This window comes from Crassostrea angulata, chromosome 10 (assembly GCF_025612915.1).
Source record: "Crassostrea angulata isolate pt1a10 chromosome 10, ASM2561291v2, whole genome shotgun sequence".
Lineage (NCBI taxonomy): Eukaryota > Metazoa > Mollusca > Bivalvia > Ostreida > Ostreidae > Magallana > Magallana angulata.
Genome location: NC_069120.1, coordinates 15,114,234 through 15,140,696, shown reverse-complemented (window position 1 = coordinate 15,140,696; position 26,463 = coordinate 15,114,234). Strand labels below are relative to the sequence as shown.

The following is a 26,463-nucleotide window of genomic DNA, read 5'->3' as shown; positions in this document are numbered from 1 at the left end:
AGAGATTTGCCACAATGTTACGAATTTAACACACCACTTGATATATCCTTTAAAAACCTGTACGAATTCAGTAAGGTTTGATTTTAAATTTTGAATCGATTAGAATAAATGGGAACATGTAACTTGTTGTCAACAATGCATCTCTGAGAAAGTACCATCCCGACGCCAAACCCTTTAGCACTCAGCACGAACAAAGCCCATCTACATGTAATTTGATATAATTTCAATATTATTTGAACATAGATCTTAAAACTGTTTTACATGAAGGATTCCAGTCTGAAGCACTCAATTTATGTTTTATAAGTTCCTTTTAATTGCAGGCACATAATGTTAAAATCTTTTTTACATATAGATCTATTTATAAAGGATTTCCAGTACTATAGTAATATTTATATCGTTATTATTATAATACGGAATATGGTTTAATTATTAAAAGAAATTTTGTGTTCGGTCAGATATATTGTCTACTTATGATAAGAAATTGTCTAATAGGCCAACTATCTATACTTTCTACTAGTATTGGTCCAATACTACAAGAAATGTCTACTTACGTAAGACATGCCAGCAGGTCATCACTTTCCCACATCTTGCTTCTCCCATTCTGATTCTTCATTTTCTTTAACTCCTGTGGCACTCAATAAAAAAAAACCTCACCCCGCGGTCACACACATCTCTTACCCACAGAAAAACGCGCTACTACATGGCCAGGTTCCCTTAACGGCAACAGTTCACTTTTTGACATCACTGTTTTCAAAATCTAAAGTAATGGTGTATATATTCTGCTACTTTTTAAATAACTTCAAGCCAGCCGTAAAACATGTGTTAAAGCCGAGCATAAATTGACGGTAATTTCATTGTTTGGGATTAATCTCAACATTTGGGAGCGTTAGCGCTTAAGTGGCGAGCAGACGGATATTCCCCGAGTGTTCTACAGAAAGTTTTAATGTTGGATTCGCTGCAAAAAGCATTTATACTCTGACTTTTGATCCCGTAAGAGGAGACATATTTAATGAAGTTGATGGAAGGGTTCCAAATCTTGCCAGTTCTTTACGCAGTGAAAATGGTGTTCAAACAATTCAATTCATCTTATTCAAATCCTTTTGTATGATGTTACTTTGTTGTTACTTTCAGTTAACACACCGTGTTTGATTTCAAAAATGTATATTAAAAATTCCTCTGTGGGTCAATTTCCCTTTATTAAATTAATTTTTGTTGTTGTTAAAAATGACGAAAGACATTGTTGCACTTCAGCTCTAGATGCCTATCTGTGTATGTCCGTCTGTTTGTCCGTCTGTCGGTCCGTGTGTTTGTCCGTCTGTCTGTATTCCTCTGTCCTTTGTCTGTCCCCCCCCCCCCCCGCCCTCTCTCTCTCTACGATTGAAGATAAAAAAAAAATTGTATTGATGGCGCATCTTATACTGTATTTAAAATCCTCTGGAACCTTTACGGGTTGCTGGTCTTTAATAAACAGCTTACACATACGGCTTATATACATAATAAATAAAATCGATCACGGTAAGGTATCATGGCGCTTGTGTATTTTGAGGTATGTTATCATTATTTTTTTGTGAATTTATGAGGTTTCTGAATAGAAATCAGTGTCGTTTAATCAATTTTACGCCGCCATCAACATTTCAAATAATTGGCATTAGTTGGTCTCAATCAAAAATGTTAGTTTAGAATTAAAGAAAATCAAAATGAACGCACTGTCATATTTGTTTACAAACACACGTCTGCACGGCGATGACAACAACGCTATACAATCTATGTAGCGGTATTGAAGCATTGGCTTTCTCCGGTTTTGTCGCTCTCTTGGGAGACCCGGTTCAGATTTTTTTCCGGAAATATATGCCTGACATAGAAATACCCCTTACACCTCCAGTTAAATTCTAATACTGGAGATTCTATCGACTCATATGGGCTCATATCGTCTCAAGTCACGATCCGGAGTCCGACGATCGTACATATTGACTGTGGTAAGCGACGATTTTGGACCCAAGACAAATTGAATAACTTTAAAACAGAAAACTGAAAAAAAGATTAATCCTCAGACACAGTCCAGTTTATGCCGTTATCCCATCTAATAATTGTCTATATCGGGAAAAGGTAGCAATGTTCAACATCTATATGCAAGATCAACCAAAGTTAAAATCTATTGGGAAAATTGGGAACATATTTGCTGCATGAAATTAAAATATGCTTACTGCATGTGTGAAACAAAAACTTCAACGTGCAAACAAAAATTATTTGTATTGTTAAAAAAAGTTCCTTAACGTCATTATAGTTCCATACAAACCGTCTATTCATAGTTAGACTTCCGATTTCATCCTAAGAATACAAACAATTATTCACCAAACACAAATTTGGTAGATAAAAATATAAGTGGAGATTCTATCTTAGGGCAGTTACTGCGGAAGGGGATGCTTTATGCTGAATTTGTTTACCTCTGAAAATTAATAGTTGTAGCGCTTTTCCCCCTCTTTTGGGGAAAAACTTATCAGAGTCAGGTTTTTTTTTCTCGGGCAAAGACTACATGTTTACGTCAAGAACGTCTATGCTTCAATATGGGCTTTATTCTTATTCACATTATTCAAATAACACTCAATATCACATCAAATTACTGCACATACTAGAGGCTTTTAACTGTAAACATGCGCTACCTTGTAATAAAAGATACTTCTTTATTATTTTATTAAAGCAGACGTTACGACCCAAAAATCGAACATGGACATTTTTCAGTTTGCGTATCTTTATATCAACAGAATTCCTTACAATTTCATGAAAGAACTTTATATTTCAATGAGATAAAAGTCGCAACAGAAGGTTATTTTGGATCCCGTTACCCTTTGCAATTGCCAAAGCACTGTCCAGAAGTAACACTAAAGAATCGTTATGGCGTCATTGTTCTAACAAAATATTAATTTCATTGCAAATCACGTCTACTGAACATCGTATTATGTATCTAACTGTGCCAAATTAATTGTGGGGTTTTCTTTTTCCTTACCTTTGAAGGGGACAGTCAAACCAGCCGGAGGAAACCATGACCCAGAAAGCGCCTCCCATCGTCTACACAAAGCCATACAAGGACTCGGTAAGCCATTCACGATATCCTCCCTCAAATAAGGAATAAGATTGTCAAAATCATGTGTTCAAACACTTTGTTGATGCTTAGTGTGATTGTAGGAACCGACGAAAACGCCATCATCGAGGTGTTAGCCGGACACATCAACTATGAACGACAGGAAATCAAGAAGATGTACAAAACCATGTTTGGACAGGTAAAACAGATCAAGAGAGTTTTGAATAATTGTAATAACCATATACAGAGTGAATAAAACAGTTGAAACGTTTGTTATTAGTACTTGTACCGGTATTTGAATTGTCTATCTGCAAGCGATCGATGATGCTACTTGTATTGTCTTTGGCGAAGTGATACTATACCTGTCCAATTAGATGATATCATTCGTTTCTGATGCTGTAGGATTTGGTAGAGGACATTAAAGGCGACCTAAGTGGGCTGTTTGAGAAGCTGTGTCTGTATCTGCTGATGCCGAGTCGTATGTTTGATGCCTACTGTCTGCGTCAGGCCATCGAGGTACTGTAACTGTTAATTCCATTTGTTCTCCTGTCAATCTAAAATCTTCTACTATTCACAACTTATGCTCATTATTACAGTACTTGTTTTACTGCATCCAAACAGGGTCTTGGTACTGATGAAGGACGGCTCATAGAAATATTGTGCAGCAAAACAAATGGTGAAATCCAATCTATTAAAGAGGAGTATCAGAAATGTAAGTTTGAAATGTATTTCACAAACACACACACAGTGTACATGTATCTGTAAAGAAATCGTAAAGCACATACATGTACAATGCCTCTTAATACACTGATTCATATACAAGGTGTAAAAACCAAAACTAACTGATATAAATTGTTGTATGGTTTTCCAGTTTACAACAGGTCCTTGGAGGATGACGTAAGGAAAGACACTAGCGGCCATTTCCAGCACATACTGATCAGCCTATTGCAGGCCAACAGGAGCGAGGAGCAGGAACTGGACGATGCGAAGGTCCAAAAGGACGCCAAAGATCTCTACGAGGTAATACACTGGGTGATACTGACAAAGTACAGAGTATAAAATTCAGTTTTCGCTGATATACTTGATGATGAAGACAGAAGTACAATATACAAATTGTATTTATTAATATGTCTGTATAAAAAACTTCAGCAAATTTTGGATCGCGGGCCGGTTTGTCACACGACCTTTTCATGGAGAGCCGCATATTTTGGGAGTTGATTTTCTCGCCGTGGATGATATTAAAGCGCCACAGACTTCTTCATGCGCTCCATCAGATTTGAAATGATATTTGAAGAAATAAATACAACACAGTTAGATGTGAAATTTTTTCTAATCATGATCCTAGAATATTTTATACCTAGGTTATATCAAATACAGTGTAAATGGGATTTGATCGGATAGCAACCATATAATAAAGAAGTGCAAAGCACGTTAGATCAATTATACTTTAAGTCGTTTCACTATACATTAATTCACCTGTACCATAACTAAACCTGTGGTGGTTTTTTTCTTTGGTTATTGCAGGCGGGGGAGAACAAGATAGGGACCAACACCTCGGTGTTTAACGCAATCCTGGCGTCCCGCAGTCCTCCCCATCTCAAAGCAGTGTTTGAACAATACAAAAGTATCAGCCAGATGGACATAGAAGGAGCCATCAAAGATGAAACCAGTGGAAACCTGTGCAAAGCCTTTCTGGCAGTCGGTATGGGCTTGTCTGCATTTTTTAATTACCCTTTTGCGATTTTCAATCGTTAACCTGTCCTCCATACGTTTTCAGTTGGAAATAGTTGATGAGTAAAAGAGACTGTAGGGTTTCTTGTTATATTCATTGTTTACATTGCGTTGCTCTTGCTCTCACTTGCAGTAAGATATATAAAAGACCCAATGGATTACTACGCGGGTTGTATCAACAAGTGTATCAAAGGTGTCGGCACCAACGACGAACGTCTGATGCAGCTCATCGTCTCTCGTTGCGAGGTACTGGAAAAGGGGGTTGCGAGTTAAAGTTCTGCTTTCTATAGTCGTTGTCATATTGTAGAGAAAATAAACAACATATGGGTTAATCAAATGCCATTTATTGTAGATTGACTTGAAGGACATTGGAGAGGCTTACTTGAAGAAATATGGAGAGAGCTTACCCTTGGCAATCAAAGGAGACACCAGCGGAGATTACGGGAAACTTCTCGTGAAACTTGCCACTCCTACAGAATAGCATGGATAGTGCAGACTTACAAGGAATTGCATCGTTTTTTGCTCTGCACTGACCATTTATACTGAGCACGCTGGGCTTCCTGGGTTCTAAACAAACCCTTTATTAGTTCATGACTGGTTGAAATTGCCTTTTCTGAACATTTGGTTTTTGAAAGATATAACATAGTACATGCTGTAGCGTTGGTCTCGGAACTGTGAAAGGCTCATTTCAGAATAAAGAAAATGTCAAACGTAGATTTTTTTTTATTTTTCAAACGTTATGAGAATGCAAGAAATAATGCAGGTCTGCAACTGTTGTATTTGATTTCCAAAATTAAAATGGAAAGATCCAAATACATATTTATGCATTCACTGTATAGGAATGAAATCTTGCGGGTCAGTGAATTTCTAAAAGATTGCTGGAAATGTACAGAGAACTAAATCAATGGCTTGTTATTCTCAGAATCTTTGATAAAAACAACCGTATTGTTCATTGATTCCATCATTCTGGTTCCAGGTTTGTTATGCAATGTGGTTCTTGAAAGATCGTTGTTGTGCCAGTATTTGTGACAAACATTCTATTTTCGAAAATTATTATACTTTGATAACAGTTCTTGAAGCTATGAAGAGTTTTACAGATTCACAGCTACAATCAAAAGAACTTTCTGGATGTAACAACCTGCCTTCCTTCTTGCCTCCTTGGCAATTGAGTTATTTAGAACTTTGATTAAAATGAAATACGATACAAGCTTAAGATATAAAACATCTACATGACTGGATTAATATTATATCCAGAATAAAGTCTTGATGTTGTGGTCCCAAAAAAATACAAATTAAGAAGTCTGAGATTCTTGATAATTTGCAAAGTTTTTTTTCTGAACAGAGATAAATTGACATTTTGACATAGAAACAACAAATGTCAACTTTTATAATATACAAAAGAGTTACAAAAGTGGTTGCTTTCTTCTTCAGCACAGAATAAACCCATTTTCTGATATTTTCTTTTTCACAAAGATTTCCTGTATTGTCTACATTTGTTATGATCATTACTTTTGGAAATTCTTCTTAAAGAGTTCAACAGCTTTGTATCTGTGTGAAATAGTGTTTTTTGTTTCTTTTGGCATCTCTGCATAGGTCTGTTTAAAACCATCAGGTTGAAAGCATGGGTCCCAGCCAAAATCATTGGGTCCCCTGGGCGCCACAATCTCCCCAGGGGTTTTCCCACAGAATAATTTCACCTCAGAGTCTTTTTCACCTGAGCTGTAGGCTAAAATACACATTGCTGTAGCTGACTTATCCTCGAAGCCACTAAGCATCTTGTGTAGACCTGTAAAATATTCCAGTCATTAGAAAAACAAAACTGTTTAAAAAAACAAATTAAATTGTTGTGAGGAAGTTTAAAAGCAAATTAAATAAAGTTCTGTGTTAGAAACCTACCAACTGATGAACATGTGCATCACTACATACTTTGTAGTCCCACTCATATTGTGAAAAAAGTGCATCTTGACTAACAAAGATGGCAAAAAGCATTGAATGAATTTTTTATCAATAAACACTGACAAAGTCAGAAGTCTGATATTATCAAGAGGAACAGATATTTTTTGGCAAGCTAGTACATATACCTTCTGGTCCTAGCTTTTTAAGGAACCATTTGATGTAGGGACCCGGGAGTCCACCTAAAGCATTGAAGCAGAGACTGGTATCCTCGGTCACTACTGGACACTTCAACCGCTCGGCCCGCCAGCTTACATTTCTCTGTGGCCACTTCCTCGGGTTCTCCTTGAAATTCCGGCAAGTCAACATCGACATTAGTGATCTGAACAGGATTTTAAAAAAAAAGTTTATTAACAATCCTAATTTAAAAAAAAAATGTTATGTTAGTTCAGTAAAAGACACTAGCTTTGCAAAAAATTCTACACTGTATAATACTCATTTCTTAAATAAGAAACCTTTACATTTTTATCTTCAAGAAATAATTTCTATTATTTCATTTAGAAACTCTGAAGGATCACCTTTTAATGCAAAATAAAAACTCAAGAATAAAAAACCCCAATCATAACACATTAAGTAGTCTGTACAGATGGAAAAGAAGATAAATTTTCAGTTTCAATTACCTTGTAAGGAAAGTCTGGTCCTAGTATTTGCATGAATTCCTTTAGTTTATTTTTATTCCCTGTACATAGAACAATTTCTTTTAACTCTTCCTGCATTTTTGCATCAGAACTGAAAACTCTTTGCTAAAATTAAATAAAGAATTATATAATTTCATTCCAAACTAAAGCCTCCATAAAGTGTAAATTGCTCAATTAACATGAAATGGAAACTACAAATTGCATTGAGTCAAAGGGAGAACAAATAGCATTTAATAATGTGGTTTCATTAATATTCAAGGGTATCAATTTTCGTGGATGAAGTGAAAATCACAGTTTCAAGGATAGGTAAATTCATGGCCAATGACCATATCAATACAAAATGTTAATAGAAATTGCACTTCGATGAACATTTAATTTCGTGGATCAACTAAACAACGAAATCCATGAAAATTGGTATTCAACGAATATTGATGAAACCACAGTATAGATTATTCCTACTTAGCCAACACTAAATGCATCAATTCTGGCATCGTCGGATACCCACGGGTGACCGCGTCTTTTACTTTTGATAAGTAAAAGACGCGATCACCCGTGGGTATCCGACGATGCAATTCTGGCTGATGGTCAACATCGTGTGATTTCCACACTTGGATACCTGTATATGTGTAATATATAAATTATAATCTATTCTTATAAATTCTAGGTCTTCATTAATTCCTAATCAAAACTAGAGCAAAGCTTGTTGCAAAGAAACAAATAGGTCTTCATGTTTTGTATATAACAAAAAATAATATTAATAATTATGGTTAGTTTCCCATGCCATAAAATTCAAGATGTGATGCTGCAAGACAGGTATTTTTATTTTATCTTAATAAATTTCCAATGGGAAATAACTTAATTTTCATATTTTTACTGAAAATGAACAACTAAGTCATTATCCTTTTCCATACATGCCAGCTATACCGATTTTTGCGGGATTCTCTCGATTTCACATGGTCAAAAATACAAATCACATTATCCCAATCGGGATTGCCAAAATCCCCCGAAATCCCGATTCTCAAAAAATCCAACCCGTTTTACGACAAGAAGTTCCGATTTCCATCAAAAGTTTTAAATCCCGCACTGCTTGTCTACACTAACCAATCAAAAAGCGGGATTATGACCGCCATTGTTGTTTACCTGTATCGCGTGTGTGTATATCTGGATGTGTGAATTGGTGTAATTACCTGTAGACTACATGTGTCTGGGTGTTTGCAAACCTAATGAGGAGCGTGTTTTGATAGTAATTGATTGGGAAGTATCGGTATGGATTGCAAAATGCCACAATTTTTACACAAACTTCGACAAGTACGGGGGGTTACACCACCAATGAAAATGAAACTTTTATCCCGATATCTCAGCAAGTGGGAGGCAGATTCCCGGTTTTTGGGATGGCTATCGGGATCGTAATTGGATGACAACTATGTATATTGCCGTGCAATAGGTAGGTTTAACTTACATATAGTACAATTGAATATATTTATTGACTATATGGTAGGAGGTCATAAAATTGACAGGGTACATTCTATTGTGTACACATGACACTAGGACAGATTGACAGCCAATACATTATTTAGAAGAAAAATAGATATGTTCAACTTTATGATTAACAAAAATTGTTTTTTTTTGGGTGGGATTTTAGGGTAGACCATGGTGGAATGAATGATGTTACAAAGCACATGAGAACAGCCATCCATCAGGCCAGCATCAAATCCCAGAAATCAACACCTGCAGCTATCAACTTCTTTGTGAAATCAAAATTGGAGCAAGATGAAATTGTAACTAAATTTCCTTTTATTAATTTTTTAAAGTTAATATATAATATCTATAATAAATTTTCACGTCAGGAACAATTATAAATACTTTCTTGAATAACTTTATATAGCAACTTGACCCATAAATGCTTTTTCATATTTAATTTAATTAATCATTTTATTTTGTAGATGTCACAAGAGCAGAGGTGCTGTTTGCCAACTTCATTGCAGAACTTACCGGTAGTGCTTTTTGTGCTGCTATACCATACTATTTATTGTTTGTTGAGATTTTAAAGATTGGTCTATTATATGAAAATAAAGCTATGTACTTTATTCTTGATTTCATTTGAAAGAGGAGATTGATTGATAAACAATTAAGGATAAATGATAAACAGATAAGAAAACAAATGAATTTCTAAGAGTTCAACTGTTTATGCAAAGCAATTACACGACAAAAGTCCGCGAAAATTCCTTCTAAGAAAATGTTGTCGCGCGTAAAATCCCCCATGGAGATTTTCAAAAGTAAAATTGGCATGTATGCTTTTCACTTACTGGGCCAAAAAAAAAAATTCATCATTTTTTTTAAACTTCAGTCATAGAACCTTAATGAATATTAATCCAAATCCAGTGTGTTGTGTGTTGGCAGGATGTTCTAGCAAGATATAGATTTTTCCAAGATGATAGACAACAAAATTGAATTCCCACTTTGTATTTTTATGTCTTGTAGGAATGATTTTAAATAAAACGCTAACATTTTACAAATAAATATTATGTCTACTTGCTCAAAAACAATAAATTTTGAAACTACGTGTATTTGTTTATTCATGCGGATTAATATAGAAGTTATTTAGTGCTGAACATATTCAAAATAAAAATACATTCAATTAATTAACACTACTCGTAAAGGGCAAAGTTTGGCATAGTTTGGCATATATCACTTTCATCACTGCTATACCTATACAACCTCTATAATTATAGATGTATAAGCTAGACCTCTTCACACTTCAATATGTTAGGTATTTGCTGTTCAGGTTTCACCTGACATACATTTTACATCACCGTGTTATTCAATCACAATAAAATTATAAAATTTTATGCACTTATTCCATGGCAGTACAAAAGTATCATCAAACATACAGCCAATACATTAAACAAGGAATTAAAAGTGCAAAATCTTAGACAATGTATTGAATGTAAAAATACTACACCTTGGCCACATTGTTTTGGTTGTGCAAATGAGTGTTACAAAATCAAAGGGTTTGTATACCTGTGTATTGGTGCCAATTTATGAGTTATGATCAGCTATATATGGCACGCCAAATTCACAAAAATGAGCTAAACATACTAGGTTTATCGACTGTTAACTATAGTTACGGATTGTAAACTATAGTTACCGACGTTTATCTATATTTCACATCTGTAAACTATAGTTAACGCGATAATCTATGTTTCACATCTGTAAACTATAGTTAACTCTGAAAACAATCATTTGCAGTTGTTAAACATAGTTTATCTGATAAATAAGTTTTATGATCAGTAAACTATGGTTTACAAATCTATAGCACGCCAAATTCACATAAATTAGCAAGACATAGTTTCACAGTCGATAAACTAGGTTTATCGGCTGTTAACTATAGTTTACGTATCCTAAACTATAGCTACCGACGTAAATCTATATTTCACATCTGTAAACTATAGTTTACGAATGCAAATCTATGTTTTTCTGTCTGGAAATACACGTTAAAAATAGATTTTGCTGATAAATATAGATCAACATTTGTAAACTATAGTTTAGAGTTGATAAATATAGTTTCACGATTGTGAAACTATATTTATCAGATACAATTTGCATTCGTGAACTATAGTTTAGAGTTGTTAATCATAGTTTCACAATGGTGAAACTATATTTATCAGATAAACTATGTTTAACAATTGCAAATGATTGTTTCCAATGTTAACTATAGTTAACAGATGTGAAACATAGATTATCGCGTTAACTATAGTTTACAGACGTGATATATCGATTAACGTCGTTAACAATAGTTTTGGATCCCTAAATTATAGTTAACAGTCGATAAACCTAGTTTATTGACTGTGAAACTATGTTTAGCTCATTTTTGTGAATTTGTCTGATAAATGTAGTTTCACGATTTGTGAAACTATAATTAACAACCCTTAACTATAGTTTACGATTGTAAATTATAATTAACAAATGTGAATCTATATTTATCAGCAAAATCTATTGTTAACGTTTTTTACAGATAGATAAATTATGATTATCATTCGTAAACTATAGTTTACATTCGTGGAATATAGTTTCACAGATGTAAACTATAGTTAACGAATTGTTAACTATAGTTTAGGATCCGTAAACTATAGTTAACAGCTGATAAACCTAGTTTATCGACTGTGAAACTGTTTTCGACTGTGACACTTTGTTTAGCTCATTTTTGTGAATTTGGCGTGCCATAGCTATAACTATGCCAAAGTTTCTTGACAATTTGCCCCCCCCCCCCCCCCCCCCCGTCCCTTTTAAATATGGATTCAAGTAAGGTCCCTGATATATATTGTAATCATTGTATTGGCTATCTGTAGACCAGGGAAATTTGCATGTGTATATATTCAGCATTTACATCTGAATCGTATCAAATAGAAGTAAAAAAAAAAAATCATAGACTTACGAAATACTTCGAAACCACAACACGAGCCCACATGTGTTTACTTTCGATTTAGATATTTTTAGTGGTATTTTCGTATTATTATTTTTTTTATCTCAGTAAAAATTTAGTTTTAAACCAATGTGTATTAAAATATGCAATTCTATAACCATATTACTTTAAACCCATCAAGATTATGTGCATTTGACACCACTTACTTGTTTATTAATAAATACGTCATTGCGGCTAATATTATCATCCTGCTTTTGTGTAAGAAAGGGAACACAGCCAACGCGGCGATGAATATGTCATATTTTCCAACATAACATTTCTGTCTTGTACCAAATAATACATTCAAAATGTCCAGGCACCGTAACGTACGCACAATGAACTTTGAGGATGGTATGTGGTCAACTCTTTAAAATTGTTACATGTATGATACGATACCACTTACAGGATATGTTACTGCGACTGTTTGTCGAGCGGTAAAATGTTATTTTAAAACCATACGATTTTGTAATTAACGGGTACACTACAACTTGCCCACTTGTTCACATGTACCCAACAGACCGATTAGCAGTTTCATGCCTCAATGTCGATTTACCCAAAAGGTGAACAACCCCTATGTTATTATACAGGATGGGACCTAGAAAGAATAATCTTACCGGGACCAGGCTACGCTCAGGTCACAGTAAGAATTCGTCCCGTATACTTGCAATGTAACAGCTGCGAAGCGGATCAGCTTTGCATCGATTTTAAGTCTGTTAAGAATAATCTGATGGGGAAAAACACATTTTTATACATGACAAACCTTTGTGAACATGCAGATGTAGTTTAGTCCACAAAATATCCATTTAATGAGTCGTACCAATGCATTTTGTTAAAATACATGTTTGAATTTGCCTGCCATTTTGTCAGAAATCTCACTCGGAATGTCTCGGATTTTATCATTAACATGGCGACCATAAACAGCAAATTTTCAAACGTGATGTTAAAAGTGGCAGCGATTTCGTTGCAAAAACAGTTAATGTGGAAATATGGGATTATAAAATAGCAACATTGTAGGTATTTGAGACCAATCATATGAAAAGTTAGGCGAGATACAGCGCAATATAATTTTTTTATATGCTACGAAGCGAGTGTATGGGACGAATTCTATCGTTAAACCTGGTCCGTAGGACATCTGTCATTTTAACAATAGAACATTCTAACTAGTTGGGACCAATCGCCCAAATGGGATATAATAACCTGTTTGGGATATAAAAGCCCAAATGGGATATAAATTTTAAGTGCAAAAAATAAAAAAAATTTGATTTGATTTGATTCCGCATTAGAATAGATGTAATGGAACAACTTTTGGTAAGCAACTTTTTCTAAAAAGTTAGAAGTTAAATTTTTTTATTTTTTGCACTTATTTATGTCCCATTTGGGCTATTACAACCCAAACGGGCTGTTAAATCCCATTTGGGTGATTGGTTCCAACCTGTTATACATGTAGTCAGGGCATTATATAGAATTGTAAGCAACAGTTACTGTTTTATAATTCTTTGTCAAGTAGCTGTACAATTGAATTCTTTAATTATACTACAGTCTGTTCCAGGTTACTGTTACAGTTGCTTTTTGACTATAATTTTAACAAAAATACACGTACCTAATTTTTGTGAGGAGAAGCTATCATGAGCGAGAGCAAATCCTTACTGAGATTTATGATGGGAAATGTTTACATCTTTTCTCCATTGGAAAGTATTAGGGACACCTTACATAATTTTCGAAAATTATCATCTGGGTACTTTCTACTATCTGTTGCAATGCAAAATCCCAGTAGACTTTCTATTTTTGTTTGTGTATTGAATCCTTTTACTCAGATGTCCCTAAAAATGATTGACCTTTGTAGATTATCAGCTAATCTTTCCTTTTTACCGCCACAGATATCATCTATGTATTAAATTGGGATATATAATGTACCAGTACTTGATATGTCAGTATGTCATTGTTATCAACCAGCAAGATGCTTTCAAAGATGGAAATTATATACATGTATTGCTGTGAAACAAATTTATTAAGGATTAATTATAATTTGCATTCCAAACTTACCTACTGCAGATTTATTTTTCAGAATATTTTGATGAAGATGAAGTCTATGGACATTCCTATGATGATAGCTACTGTGTCTCACCAGCCACAGGTGCAGTAGAACATATAAACAAAATATATCAAAATTCAGGAAATTTAAATACATGTACCTCAATTTTGCATTTGTGTAATTGAGAAAAAACTGAGTTTGTGAAATTTTTTAGCAATAACATATTAAAAAAACATTTGTTGCAGCTGCACAATTCACATTTAATCGAGAAAGAGATGTCAACTTGTCATCCTACATGGAGGAGGGTATTCCCGAGGAGGAGGATGAAAGTGACCCAGAGCCCCTCAGTGACTCTGGGAGGGACAACCTCAAACTTGATGATGTTGAACAAGGTAAGCTCTGTAACAGCTTTTAAAAGTTCAGTCTGCATTTATTCCCATTTAACCATTGATACTAATGTAATAACAATTAGTTAGGAAACTAGTGAGGTGAAATAAATTGCAAGATTATGCATGTATCTGGTCTATGTAATAAAAATAACAATGATATGAACACTGTGTTAAGTTAACAGTAAAGTTATTTTTATTGCAGCTAAATTAAATTCCTGTAAAGAGGAAATAGTGAATGTGATAGGCGACACCATTCCAGAGCACATCGTGTCTCAGGCTGTGGTCAAACACCAATACAACATTCAAGCTGCATTGAATGAACTTCTGAATCAAAGCGGTAAATTAAGCATTTTTCTATTACATTATTGATATCAGCCCAAAAGGATTGTTTATACCGGTAAACAGTGATGGTTGTTTCAGAACTTGTACTTGAAATCATTTGATAATTTTCTGTGTTATTTTCTGTATTATATGAAAGCAAATGTCAACTCTTAGGGAGAGAAAGTTATGGCGTAATCTTTTAAGTGTTGTTGTGAAGTTCTGTTTGATTGTTTAAAGAAATTTCGTAATATTGTGTGCCAGATCTTACCTATATCAAATTCAGTACATGTCAAATTTGTATGAATCAGTTTGATGTTACATTTAAATTGAATAACAATTTCATGAAATTTTGAGGCAAAATTATCTTATTTTCAAAATTTTCTGGTAGTGATGAATTCAATACATTGTATTTACAAATGTTATATGATGCATCACAACTTTGGTCAGAAGGAGATGTTTCCAACTTTTCATTAACGTCGTCAATTATGTTATATCATACAACATTAGTAAAAATTCAATCTATTCCTTAATTGCATATGTTGATATGGATGATATTTTCTATGTTTACATTTTGTTTTTATTAGAGGCGCCTAAGCCACAAAGAGAACCAAGGCCTGACAGGCGAGCAAACAGACAAGGTGACTATCTCCTCTCTGTAGATTCCATTAAATGATAAAAAAAAAGCATCATTAAAAGTGAATTAAATTTAAGTAACTTTATTTGGTATTATTCTCAGTAGTTGTTCTCCCGCACCTTTTTTCATCGCTTAACATTTTGCCCTCCTTTTTTTTTCATGACCTCTCAACCTGTTGGTGATTGGCTGCATGTGTTGTTCTGCTTTCTGTCATCTCTTTGTTGAAAATGATGGTATTTTGCTGAAATATTTGGCGATGGTAAGGTAAGATGAAGATGATGACTTTGATAGTTTTTTAGAATCATTAGAAGCTGATGGTGGTGACACCAGCATATTTTCAAACTTAACTAAAATGTCGCCCAAAATTTTACATTTTGGCCCATCGCAGAATGTTGTTCAGAATAATTTGAAAACTGTAAAAACATTATCTCCCGAGAAATCAAACTCCACCGCGAATGATTTTTGTGAACCCGCCAGACCATCATCCCAGTTAGCAAAAAAACATGAGGGAGCTCCACAGACACATAAAGGTCTGTTCCAAGGAGAGAGTACAGGTGAAAACAAGTCAAGACTATCACTTGCTCAATTAGCAGCTAAACGGAAACCATCATCTCTGGCACAACTGGCATTAGCTAAGAAAGGAGGTTCTCTTGCTCAAATAACATCAGAACAGCAAACTCCATCTGTAGCTCAGCCTGCAGGACAGAAAGTGTCTGTCTTAGATTCTGGAGTTAAAGTTTTATCTCTAGCCCAGCTAGCCACTAAACACAAAGTTGGTACAAGTGTTGAAGAGAAGAAACCATCTTTAGCATTACTAGCAGCAAAACAGAAGGAAACTTCTGAAGGAACCATGATATCAAAATCCTCAGGAGTAAGTCTTGCTGATCTGGCAGCAAAAGAGACCAAAAACCAATCCATTCTAGGGAAGAAAGGAGCATCTTTAACACAATTATTAAACACCTCTAAAGAACTTCATCTGGAGAAATCCCCTAAGACATCTTTAGCACAACTAGCACAAAAACACAAACAAACATCCAATATAACTGCGACTGTGAATGAAAAATTGTCAAAGGAAAAATCTCTTGCTCAGTTGGCCCTGAAGCATAAAAATGAATCATGCACCAAGACTGATGTAGAACAAAAAGGAAAGGGAATTTCTCTTGCTCAACTTGCATCAAAACACAAAACACCACTCAGTCAGTCTGGAATATCTCTAATGCAAGTTGCAAAACAAAAGGAAGAAAGAGAAACCGAAACAAAAAATGTCAGTCTGAGTGACCTAGTCAAACAAAACAAGGAGAAATCAAGTGACAGTGACAATCCACAATCCAAAGATGGACAGCAAGTTACTACAGTCAGTCAGCCTTCTGCCCAAGGGTTGTCACTTAGAGATTTAGTCAAAGAAAGGTCAGGCAATTTTTTGAAAGACAAATCAAAGAAAATTAAACAATTGAAAGGGAATGATACTCAAACTGTAGACAGTAGGGAAGATTCTGATGTACTTCATGAAGGAAAAACTGCAGAAGATCTTGTCATTGAAAAGCTCAGTTTAGATTTTGATGCTTTGGTAAACATCACAAAAGGGCCGTCTTGTTTTGGAAAAGTTATTTGTGGAAGGTTTGGAGCATTTAAAAATAAACTAAAAAATAATGATTCCCCATCTCAGGGGCCATTTTCATATGCCAAACAAAAACAAATCACTTGTCATCATTCCCCAGAGCATCAGGTGAAATTAGTGCCATTTGATTTCTCAACACCCTCCCCAGATGATATTATCAAAGAGAAGCAGAAGAGAGCATTCACACGCTCAAAAGAGAGAAATGATTCCAAATGAAAAAAGTTTCCTCTCAGGAAATGAACTTTCTTCCTCCCATTTGTTTTTTGAATGATAAAAGCTTAGGAAATGTATTAAATAAATTTATGAAAACATGATTAATGAATAAGGCATAATGTTTTTTGGCAATAATGATGAACAATTTAGAAGTGATACCTGTACTAAATGTAATATAAGGTTGATCAAATCTTAATGCTAAGTCTTGTAAGAAATATATTAATGCAAACTATATGTTATTATGTATGAAGATGGTTTTTCTGATCACCAGAGTAAAAGTAATGAATTCAATCTCAAGATAAATTAGATAATAGCGATGTATATTTTGTAAATACTTTAAAGAGCATTCAACTATTTTTTGTAATTTTTAGAATTATATATACTTCATATTTCTCATGTTTTCATTGTTTTTATGTAATGTATTTATAATTCTTTTGATAAATAAAGGCAGCTTTCATGTCCTGTTTTATGTAAATTCTTTGATTTGAAAGGAAGTATTTTAATGATTTAAGTATAATTTATCATGGTAACAAAAATTAAATTCTACAAAAGTTCATAGTTTAGAGTGTTTCAGGGAAGTGTTTAATTACATGCACTGAGAGTTTCTCAATTTATAACCATAGATTATTTGTTACATAATTTTTTTTTTATTAAGTTTTGAAGTAGTGCAACAAGTACTTGACTATTGCTTGAAAAAAACTATCAATTATTGACGAAGTTAATCCAAGTAAAATTGCACCCCAAGCTATTATATAACTTACATCCCCCCCCCCCCCCCCCAAAAAAGTGTCCTTTGCGTATTATCATTTTTAGCTCACTTGAGCCAAAGGCTCAAGTGAGCTTTTCTGATCACAATTTGTCCGTTGTCTGTCGGCGTTGTCGTCGTCGTCGTAAACTTTTCACATTTTCATCTTCTTCTCAAGAACCACTGGGCAGATTTCAACCAAATTTGGCACACAGTACCACTAGGTGAAGGGGATTCAAGTTTGTTCAAATGAAGGGCCACGCCCTCTTTAAAGGGGAGATAATTGAGAATTATTGAAAATTTGATGGTATTTTTCAAAATCTTTTTCTCAAAAACTATTCGGCCTGAAAAGCTTAAACTTGTATGGAGGCATCCTCAGGTAGTGTAGATTCAAGTTTGTTCAAAGCATGGTCCCCGGGGGTAGGAAGGGGCCACAAGAGGGGGATCAAGTTTTACATAGGAATATATAGAGAAAATCTTTAAAAATCTTCTTCTAAAAAACTATTAGGCCAGGAAAGCTCAAATTAAAATGGAAACATCCTCAGTTAGTGTAGATTCAAGTTTGTTCAAATCATGGTCCCTGTGGGTAGGGTGGGGCCACAAGAAGGGGATCAAGTTTTACATAGGAATATATAGAGAAAATCTTTAAAAATCTTCTTCTCAAAAAACTATTAGGCCAGGAAAGCTCAATTTGGCGTGTAACCATCCTCAGATAATGTAGATTCAAGTTTATTCAAATCATGGTCCCTGGGGGTAGGGTGGGGCCATAATGGGGGATGAATTTTTATATATAGAGAAAATCTTTAAAAATATTCTTCTCAAAACTATTAGGCCAGGAAGCACAAATTTGAGTGGAAGCATCCCCAGATCGTATAGATTCAAGTTTGTTTAAATAATAGTCCAGGGGTAGGGTGAGGCCACAATGGGGGATGAATTTTTACATAGGAATATATAGAGAAAATCTTTAAAAATCTTCTTTTTAAAGACTACTTGGCCAGAAAAGCTTAAACTTGTGTAGAGGCATCCTCGGGTATTGTATATTCAAGTTTGCAAAATCACAGTCCCTAGTGATAGGGCGGGGCCGTGATGGCGGTTTGAATTTTTACATAGGATTATATAGAGAAAATCTTTAAAAATATTCTGGGAAAGTTTTCGGTTCAAAACTCAGAACTTAGTGTGAAAGCACAGGTTATGCAGATTTAAGTTTGATGAAACCATGATTCCCTAGGGGCCACGAAATGGGGGGGGGGGGGGGGGGGGGGATACATAGGAATAGAGACAAATCTTCTTACAGGTACAACAACAAAAGGGGCTTGGTATTTACCCCCAAAAAAGAGGTGGATAAAAATTGGTAGATTTTAATTTTTTTTTAGCAAGATCTACTGTACCTAGTTGTCAAGATATTTTGATACTGTGATGCTAATTTGATCAGAATTAAGGCAATTGTTGCTCAGCTGAGCGATGTGGCCCCTGGGCCTCTTGTTCTTTATTACTTCTAATTATTCTGCATAAGTGTATCAATGCTCCCTTGGAGACTGTTGAGGCTGAGTGACCTTTTCTATGATGGAAAACATATTTTTTCAGGATATTGTATACAGGGTTATTTTGAATCAGCAATTGTTTGCTGATTTTTTTCAGAAAATGAATTTGAATGGTAATTTTGGCACTCATTTTTGTCTAATTAATTTGTTGTGGTCACTAAAGGTAAGTAGAAGTGTTGGTGTGTAATTTTGGATATTTTTTAAATGTTGTGTTCATATAAGGGTTAGTTCATGGTAGGAACAATTGATACATAAAAAAGAATTGTCCTATTTTTATTTTTCAATCAGAGTTTGCACCTGTTCAGCCCACTGTTCAATTAAAAACTCCAGTCAAGAAAAATACAACCTCGGACTTAGCCCAAGCTACCTCTGCCACCTCACAAATAAAACTGGAAACCTCAAATCAGACTGTTAAATCTGCAAATAACTCAGAAACTGTGTTCGGTACTGAGAAGAATACTGTGAAAGACTTGCGCACAAAGGCAGGGAATCTAAATGCAAACAATGAAGTGGATGTCACAGACAGTGCAGTGTTAAATGATTCCAAACTTCAGGCAGTGAATTCTGAAATAGACCTAGTCGGAGACCTTGTTGGTAGGGACTTAGACACTCCAAGTAAATCATCTAGCAGCAGTGTTCCAGCAACTCCCAAAAGTACTTCAAAGTAAGTCAGAACGATGGGATTGTATGGTACTGTTAAAGATACATGTACGTCTAAATCGTGTAGTAATTATATTACTAGCCATATTGTGTCACAGAAATTTATTAAATTATTTAAAATTATATATTTATATGGTAATTATGTTCAAGTCTAAAGAATAATTATTGATACGATCTGAGTGAAATATATAGAGTATAGTATTTCCTTTGATTGTGAAAATCATTGGAAGAGATAAATTGATATTGAGCAAGCTTTAGCATGCAAACCATAAAAGATCTGCAGTAGCATATGTACAACAAATAGATTCATCTTTATACTAAGAAATTCTTTGTGTTTATTTTATAGTTTATCGAAAAAATATTGAGATATATTGGCTTTCATTTGCATTTCTACATTCTTTAGAGTAAAACAAGACAAAGCCAAACTAAAGGAAGAATATGAAAGAAGAAAAACAGGCAAAGATCTTCTGAACTTGGTTGTCATTGGTAAGTAGAAATGTCAACATTACTAGGTAGGTTATCTGTAGAAAACCATGCCTTAGATCATACACAGAATAGTGTATGATTCTTTCACCAGCATTGTCAGCTGGCAAATTCAAGACTGGATGAATTCAAAACAATATTAAAGTAACTATGTTAATTAAAAAGAGGATCAATTTCTAACTGTGTGTGGGCGAAATAAAGACATAATAAAACTGTTCACAAGGGCAAAAAAAAAACCACAGGCTGAAATAACCCGTTACAGTAGTAGTATTAAACCATATCAGTAAGATCAGATAGTACCAATAAATCTACCAATAAATTTCACAGGTCATGTGGATGCTGGTAAGAGTACATTGATGGGGCACCTGTTGTATCAGATGGGCATGGTCAACAAGAGAGCCATGCACAAATACGAACAGGAGTCAAAGAAAAGGGGGAAAGGATCCTTTGCTTTTGCATGGGTCTTGGATGAAACAGAAGAAGAAAGGTAGGAAAGAAAAGTTAGCTTGCACTGACTTTATTATTTGCATCGGGTTTGATTACCTTTGAAACATGTTATTTATGTATCAATTACAGGACAAGGGGGGTAACTATGGACATTGCTCAGACAGCATTTGAAACTCCTCATAAACAGATAACACTGTTAGATGCACCTGGACATAAGGACTTTATTCCAAATATGATCACAGGTATTGAACTTGTCAACTAACAGTAGTTCATAGAAGGAATTGTAGAATTTGACTTTGACATTGAATTGCATGAATAACTTCATACATGTTTTCTTCACAGTTAGATACGAAGACAATGATATTGCTACTTATTGTGTTTAAACATTTATGTACATGTATTAGGTGCTGCCCAGGCTGATGTTGCTATTCTGGTGGTCAATGCCACGAGGGGGGAGTTTGAGACAGGGTTCGAGTCAGGTGGACAGACCAGAGAACACGCTCTGTTGGCGCGATCATTAGGTTGGTTTAATCCTTTGTTTGAAATAAATACACAAGAAATTTGATTTATAAGATCATAAAATTTGATGAAACATTTGTATACCTAATTGTTGTTTACTACACGATCATATCAAGTGCCTGTACATTAGTTCCTATACAGTTAAAGTGTACTTGACCAACAGGTGTGTCCCAGTTGTTGGTAGCAGTCAACAAGATGGATACTGTGGATTGGTCACAGAGCCGTTATGATGACATAGTGAAAAAATTGGGACTCTTTTTAAAACAGGCAGGGTATAAGGACATTGATTTGTCCTACATTCCCTGCAGTGGACTAGGGGGAGAGAACCTGACAAAAGCAGTCTCGGAGCCAAAGCTTGCCTCATGGTATAAAGGAAGCACACTGGTGGAACAAATAGGTAGATACACATAAACTTAGCTTTCAAAAAAAATAATGGTCAAGACTGAATCAGCTTGAAAGCTGATTTCATTTTTACTCTAAAAACCAGAATTCGAAGTAAAGTTCTTTTTAGTAAAACTCATTTTAATATATACACATGTAGTACAACATGGATATAGTGAAATCTTGGATATAGCGAAGTTTTCTAGAGTCCACATCAAAGTTGTTAACAATTCCTTGCAAAAGTTTACAGTTATAACAAATTTGGATATAACGAATTTACGGATATAGCGGATTGATTTTTTTGTCCAGCAGAGGTGACAAATAACAAAATTTAAAACTTTTATAACTAATTTCTTTATAGTTTTAAAAGTCAGCAATACTAGTATAGAAAGAATGCATTTCTAATTTATGTCTCAATAAGCATATATTGCAATCTTGTTGAAGAAAACAGTTTGTATGTAATAAATTTGCTATAATTATTATTATGAAATAGTCATACACAGACATCAAATTACGAATATAGTGAGGTAAATTCACTGGTCCCTAGGGCTTTGCTGTAACCAAGTTTTACTGTATAACTTTAAGAGCAAGAAAGATATATTTATCAATTTTGTAGACAAGTTCAAGGCTGTTGAACGCCCCATGGACAAACCTTTCCGTCTGATCATCAGTGATGTTTTTAAGGGGCTGGGAAGTGGATTCAGTGTGGTGGGGCGGGTTAGCTCAGGCTCCGTGCAAGCTGGTGACAGAGTCCTGGTACAACCCGCTGGAGACCTAGCTGTTGTTAAAGGTAGCACTTCTTCAGGTTGACTACAAGCGGACAGTTACCGTGGAGTCATTAATATTTGTGGGGGCCAATTTTAGTGGATTGCTTAAATTTTACTACATATTTTCATGTATTCTATTATCCTTAAAAAAGGAGATATGGTTTTATAACCATAATTTATTAATTCGTGGAGGAACTCAATTCGTGGATGATAGGTACCCACAAATTCCTCGAAAATTAAGCCACCATGAAATCTAATGATTCCATGGTGAATACTGAAATTTGACTAAATTGCAAATTGTGTACACATGTTTAGTTCTAATTAATTAAAACTATCGGTAGATATTGCACTCATGTGAATGAGTAAAACAAGATTTTAATTTCTTAAGTATTGATGCATTTAAAATGCATTGTAAAATGACATGGTAAAAATGAAGGTTTAAGTGACAGGAAAATTATTTTCTTTGTATTGTTTGTTGAAGTTTGCAGTGAACTACCGATAAATCAGATAGATTTATTTTCTAGCTGTAACAATGGATGATTCAGATAACACTTGCGGATTTGCTGGGGATCACGTAACTGTTGTTTTAACAGGCATGGACATGGCTCATGTAAATGTTGGTAGGTACTAAGATGTTACCTCACAGTTCTTAGAATGCATGTACCGGTATTAATGTGGTTTCATCAATATTCGTTGAATACAACCCATTTATCTTGGATATTTTTATTGAGTTAATATACCAGGTACTGAGATTTTGAATTCTCTAATTTTCGTTTTACAGGTAGTGTTCTATGTGATCCACAGAATCCTATTAAGTCTGCCATGAGGATTCGTGCAAGAATTGTCATTTTTAACTTAGAATTGCCCATCACTAGAGGATTTACCGTAAGAAGCAAGATGCTTTCATACACATAGGTTTTTAAAAAAATTATTTATATATTAGTGAGATATTATTTATGTTGATAAAATTTAAAAAAATGAAAGATACAAATATTATCAAAAGAAAATTCTGCAACAATTCCAGTCAGTTGTTCAAAAATGCCACTTCTAGATGTTGGTTTATTGAAAACTGATTTGATTGAAACTATAGGTACAATGTACTTTAACGAACTAATCATTCGGGAAACATTGTTTTACATCAATAGCCTTGTTTGTCATGGTTTTTTTTTGGTGTATTGTAGGTCGTGTTTCATTATCAATCTATAACAGAGCCTGCCATTATTAAACGCCTGAACTGTCAACTCAATAAGAATACAGGAGAAGTCATAAAAAATAAACCCAAGTATGTACATTTTCTTGAAAGTCCTACTGAAGAGCTAGATTTGAATGTCCAAGATCAAGTCGTCATGGTTAGGTCAATTCATGTTATGGCTGTGTTTGTAGATGCCTGGTAAAGAACAGCAGTGCTGTGGTGGAGATCGAGTTTGAGCGGCCAGTCTGTCTAGAGATGTACAAAGATTACAAAGATCTGGGCAGGTTTATGCTGCGACAAGGAGGCCATACAATAGCTGCTGGGCTGGTGGAGGAGGTAATTAGTTCATTCACTGTTTTAATGCACTAAAACAAAACAGATTTTATACATGTATATGGATTCTATTATAGATTTATGGTTTTTTTTTCTCCTTTGATTTTAGGTTCTTAAAACAAAGTCAAAAACAGAAGAAAACTCAACAGAATGAAGCATTTTGACCTGGCAGTAGCTGCATGATGATGTTTTATGATTGCCATGGTCGTATGATTTATGCTTTGATAAATGCATAGTTCATGCTAGGTGTACATGTATTGAGTCGTGACCTGAGCGGTGAAATATTTATTAATGAAACATTGAAGTTTTTAGCAGTCTTTGGGATTTCCCAAGCATGTATCTGATATTTGATTTCTGCAATGTGTTGACCTGTTTTGTTGTTCATCTCTTTGTCCAAATCTTGTTTGTACTGTAATGTTCAGCCATTTGTTAGGGACAACAAATTCTATAATTTAGTTTTTCTTCTAATCTTGAATTAGAGAACTTATCTAATCTGAGGAAGAGACAGCTTTATATTTGTTTGTTACAGATTTGCATGTTGCTCCTTATTTCCAAATGAACACAAGAGATGGAGGATTCTGGTTAAAGAGTTTTTATTACAATTCTTAAATCATTGTTCAGGCTTGGTCATGGTATTTGTTGGTGATATACCACCAAATGTGATTAAACTATGTTCGATTGCTTTTAAATTGAAAATAAATAATGTGATTTCTAAAAAGTGTTGCATTTTTTATAAAAGTTATTTGGCTTGTTTATTATAAGGGCCATAATGCGGGCGCCCTATAGTGATCAGACTCTCCGTCCATCTTTCCATCCGAGATGGCTTGTCCGAAGCATATCTTCTCTTTCCTTGGCCAAACCTGGCTCATACTTCACCCAGAGAGTGCTTTTGGGTAAAGGGTGTGCAGTGATCTTGAACCAAGTTTCTAGGTCTAAGGTTAAGGTCAAAGCAGAATTAAAAATAAAACCCTTGTCCTGAGCATATCTTCTCTCCCCTTGGTCCAATATAGCTCATACTTCACTCACATAGTGTCTATGGTCATAGAGTGTGCTGTGACCTTGAATAAAGTTTGTAGGCCAAGGGTCACGGTCATATCTGACTGCAAAAATCCTTTTTTCAGAGCATATATACTTTCCACTTAGCCCTATTTGGCTCATACTTCAAATAAATAAAGCTTAAGAATAACAGGTGTGTAGTGACCTTGAACAAATTTTTAAGGTCAAACCTTGAACCAATTTTTAAGGTCATAAGTGAAGGTCATAGCAGAATTATATAAAAAAATCCTTGTCCAGAGCATATCTTTCTCCCTTTTCTCCAATCTTGTTCATATTTTATTCACATAGTGCCTTTGATTAAAGGGTATGCACTGACTTTATTTGTAGATTAAGTGTCAAGGTCATATCAGATCAAACATTTTTTTAAGAGCATATATATACTCTCCACTTAGTCCTTTTTGGATATTACTTTACTTAAACAGCTTTTTGGTCAATTGGTGCAGTGACCTTAAACCAAGTCAATGTGAAGGTCATAGCAAATCTCTTTATAACCAGTTTTCGACCATGGATTATTTTCCATTTGGTAAATCTGTTCAGATTGAACAAAAATGCCTATATGTGAGTGGTAATAACTATGCAAGCAGGGCCCTTTGATATGGTCACCATCTCAATGTTGTCTAGTTGTGTCATATTTAACGTATTATTAAGTGAATTAATTATATTAAGTGAAATACAGAATACCAGTAGAGTTTCAATAGCTTGCTAGATTATCTAGAACATGTGATTGCTCATATATGACAGCAATAAAGTTAGTTATATCTAGGAAACTTTTGCACATTTAGAACTTTTTTGTTTGGAGGGAATATGTTCTTTTTGCTTTTCTACATTACTATAAAAGTCTGAACTAATTAAACAGTCAGCACACAAAAATACTGTTAGTGCTGCATGTTGCACCAGGAATTGAGAAACCAAAATGTCATTAATTTATGATTTTTGCAGAAAAAAGGGATATTCTTTATAAGGTTATACTTTTCTCTTCTGTTTGTTTCTTGAGAAATGTCTTTTGAATTACATTTTGAAAAAAAGTTACTCCTAGCAGAATTTATACTTATATACTTTATTCTAGAATCAAGGGCTGTCCAGGTGAACATTCTTTTCAAAGTCTATGAATAGAAATAACTGATAACAGGAGAGAGTGTTCTAGATACTTTCTTTGTGCATTATGAATGGGGTTGGATGTAAAATAACAATCTCATTATCTACACTTGAGTCACCACAGGTCCAAGATTTAGACCTGATGTGATACCTTGCTGAACAATACGGAATGTC

At 34.6% G+C, this 26,463-nt stretch overlaps 3 protein-coding genes across 4 annotated transcripts; 2 read left to right on the top strand and 1 right to left on the bottom strand.

Annotated features, from left to right (window-relative positions):
- Positions 1–1,476: 1,476 nt before the first annotated feature.
- LOC128166408 (annexin A4-like) lies at positions 1,477–5,524 on the top strand. The gene is made up of 9 exons (XM_052831558.1): positions 1,477–1,546; positions 3,013–3,091; positions 3,184–3,278; positions 3,482–3,595; positions 3,701–3,791; positions 3,951–4,099; positions 4,604–4,781; positions 4,944–5,056; positions 5,163–5,524. Exons 1-9 carry the CDS (start codon positions 1,526–1,528, stop codon positions 5,289–5,291), a joined length of 969 nt encoding a protein of 322 aa, XP_052687518.1. The 5' UTR covers positions 1,477–1,525; the 3' UTR covers positions 5,292–5,524.
- Positions 5,525–6,107: 583 nt separating this feature from the next.
- Positions 6,108–11,895, bottom strand: LOC128166410 (inosine triphosphate pyrophosphatase-like). Its single transcript, XM_052831561.1, is given in 5 exon segments — positions 6,108–6,596; positions 6,892–7,006; positions 7,008–7,085; positions 7,384–7,506; positions 11,837–11,895. Coding segments are annotated over 5 exon segments (630 nt in total). The 5' UTR covers positions 11,870–11,895; the 3' UTR covers positions 6,108–6,315.
- A 161-nt stretch (positions 11,896–12,056) lies between these two features.
- On the top strand, positions 12,057–24,856 carry LOC128164485 (HBS1-like protein). 2 transcript variants are annotated; one of them, XM_052828329.1, is made up of 17 exons: positions 12,058–12,214; positions 13,929–13,997; positions 14,141–14,287; positions 14,487–14,621; positions 15,190–15,243; positions 19,645–20,020; positions 20,420–20,502; positions 20,827–20,986; positions 21,076–21,188; positions 21,351–21,467; positions 21,629–21,862; positions 22,463–22,636; positions 23,138–23,237; positions 23,399–23,498; positions 23,795–23,895; positions 23,997–24,141; positions 24,248–24,856. In XM_052828329.1, exons 1-17 carry the CDS (start codon positions 12,172–12,174, stop codon positions 24,290–24,292), a joined length of 2,196 nt encoding a protein of 731 aa, XP_052684289.1. In that variant the 5' UTR covers positions 12,058–12,171; the 3' UTR covers positions 24,293–24,856. The 2 variants fall into 2 exon arrangements, with proteins under 2 accessions (XP_052684290.1, XP_052684289.1); XM_052828330.1 differs by lacking the exons at positions 19,645–20,020; positions 20,420–20,502; positions 20,827–20,986; ... (7 more) ...; positions 23,997–24,141; positions 24,248–24,856 and adding an exon at positions 15,509–17,534 and having other exon boundaries at positions 12,057–12,214.
- Positions 24,857–26,463: the final 1,607 nt, after the last annotated feature.

Bases quoted from the DNA above. Each gene is read 5' to 3' on its own strand.
- LOC128166408 (XM_052831558.1), top strand. From the start codon at position 1,526: ATGGCGCTTGTGTATTTTGAG. The intron at 3,092-3,183 runs GTAAGCCATTCA...GTGTGATTGTAG, and splicing joins CAAAGCCATACAAGGACTCG to GAACCGACGAAAACGCCATC. The intron at 4,100-4,603 runs GTAATACACTGG...TGGTTATTGCAG, and splicing joins ACGCCAAAGATCTCTACGAG to GCGGGGGAGAACAAGATAGG.
- LOC128164485 (XM_052828329.1), top strand. From the start codon at position 12,172: ATGTCCAGGCACCGTAACGTACGCACAATGAACTTTGAGGATG. The intron at 13,998-14,140 runs GTGCAGTAGAAC...CATTTGTTGCAG, and splicing joins CTGTGTCTCACCAGCCACAG to CTGCACAATTCACATTTAAT. The intron at 20,021-20,419 runs GTAAGTCAGAAC...TACATTCTTTAG, and splicing joins ACTCCCAAAAGTACTTCAAA to AGTAAAACAAGACAAAGCCA.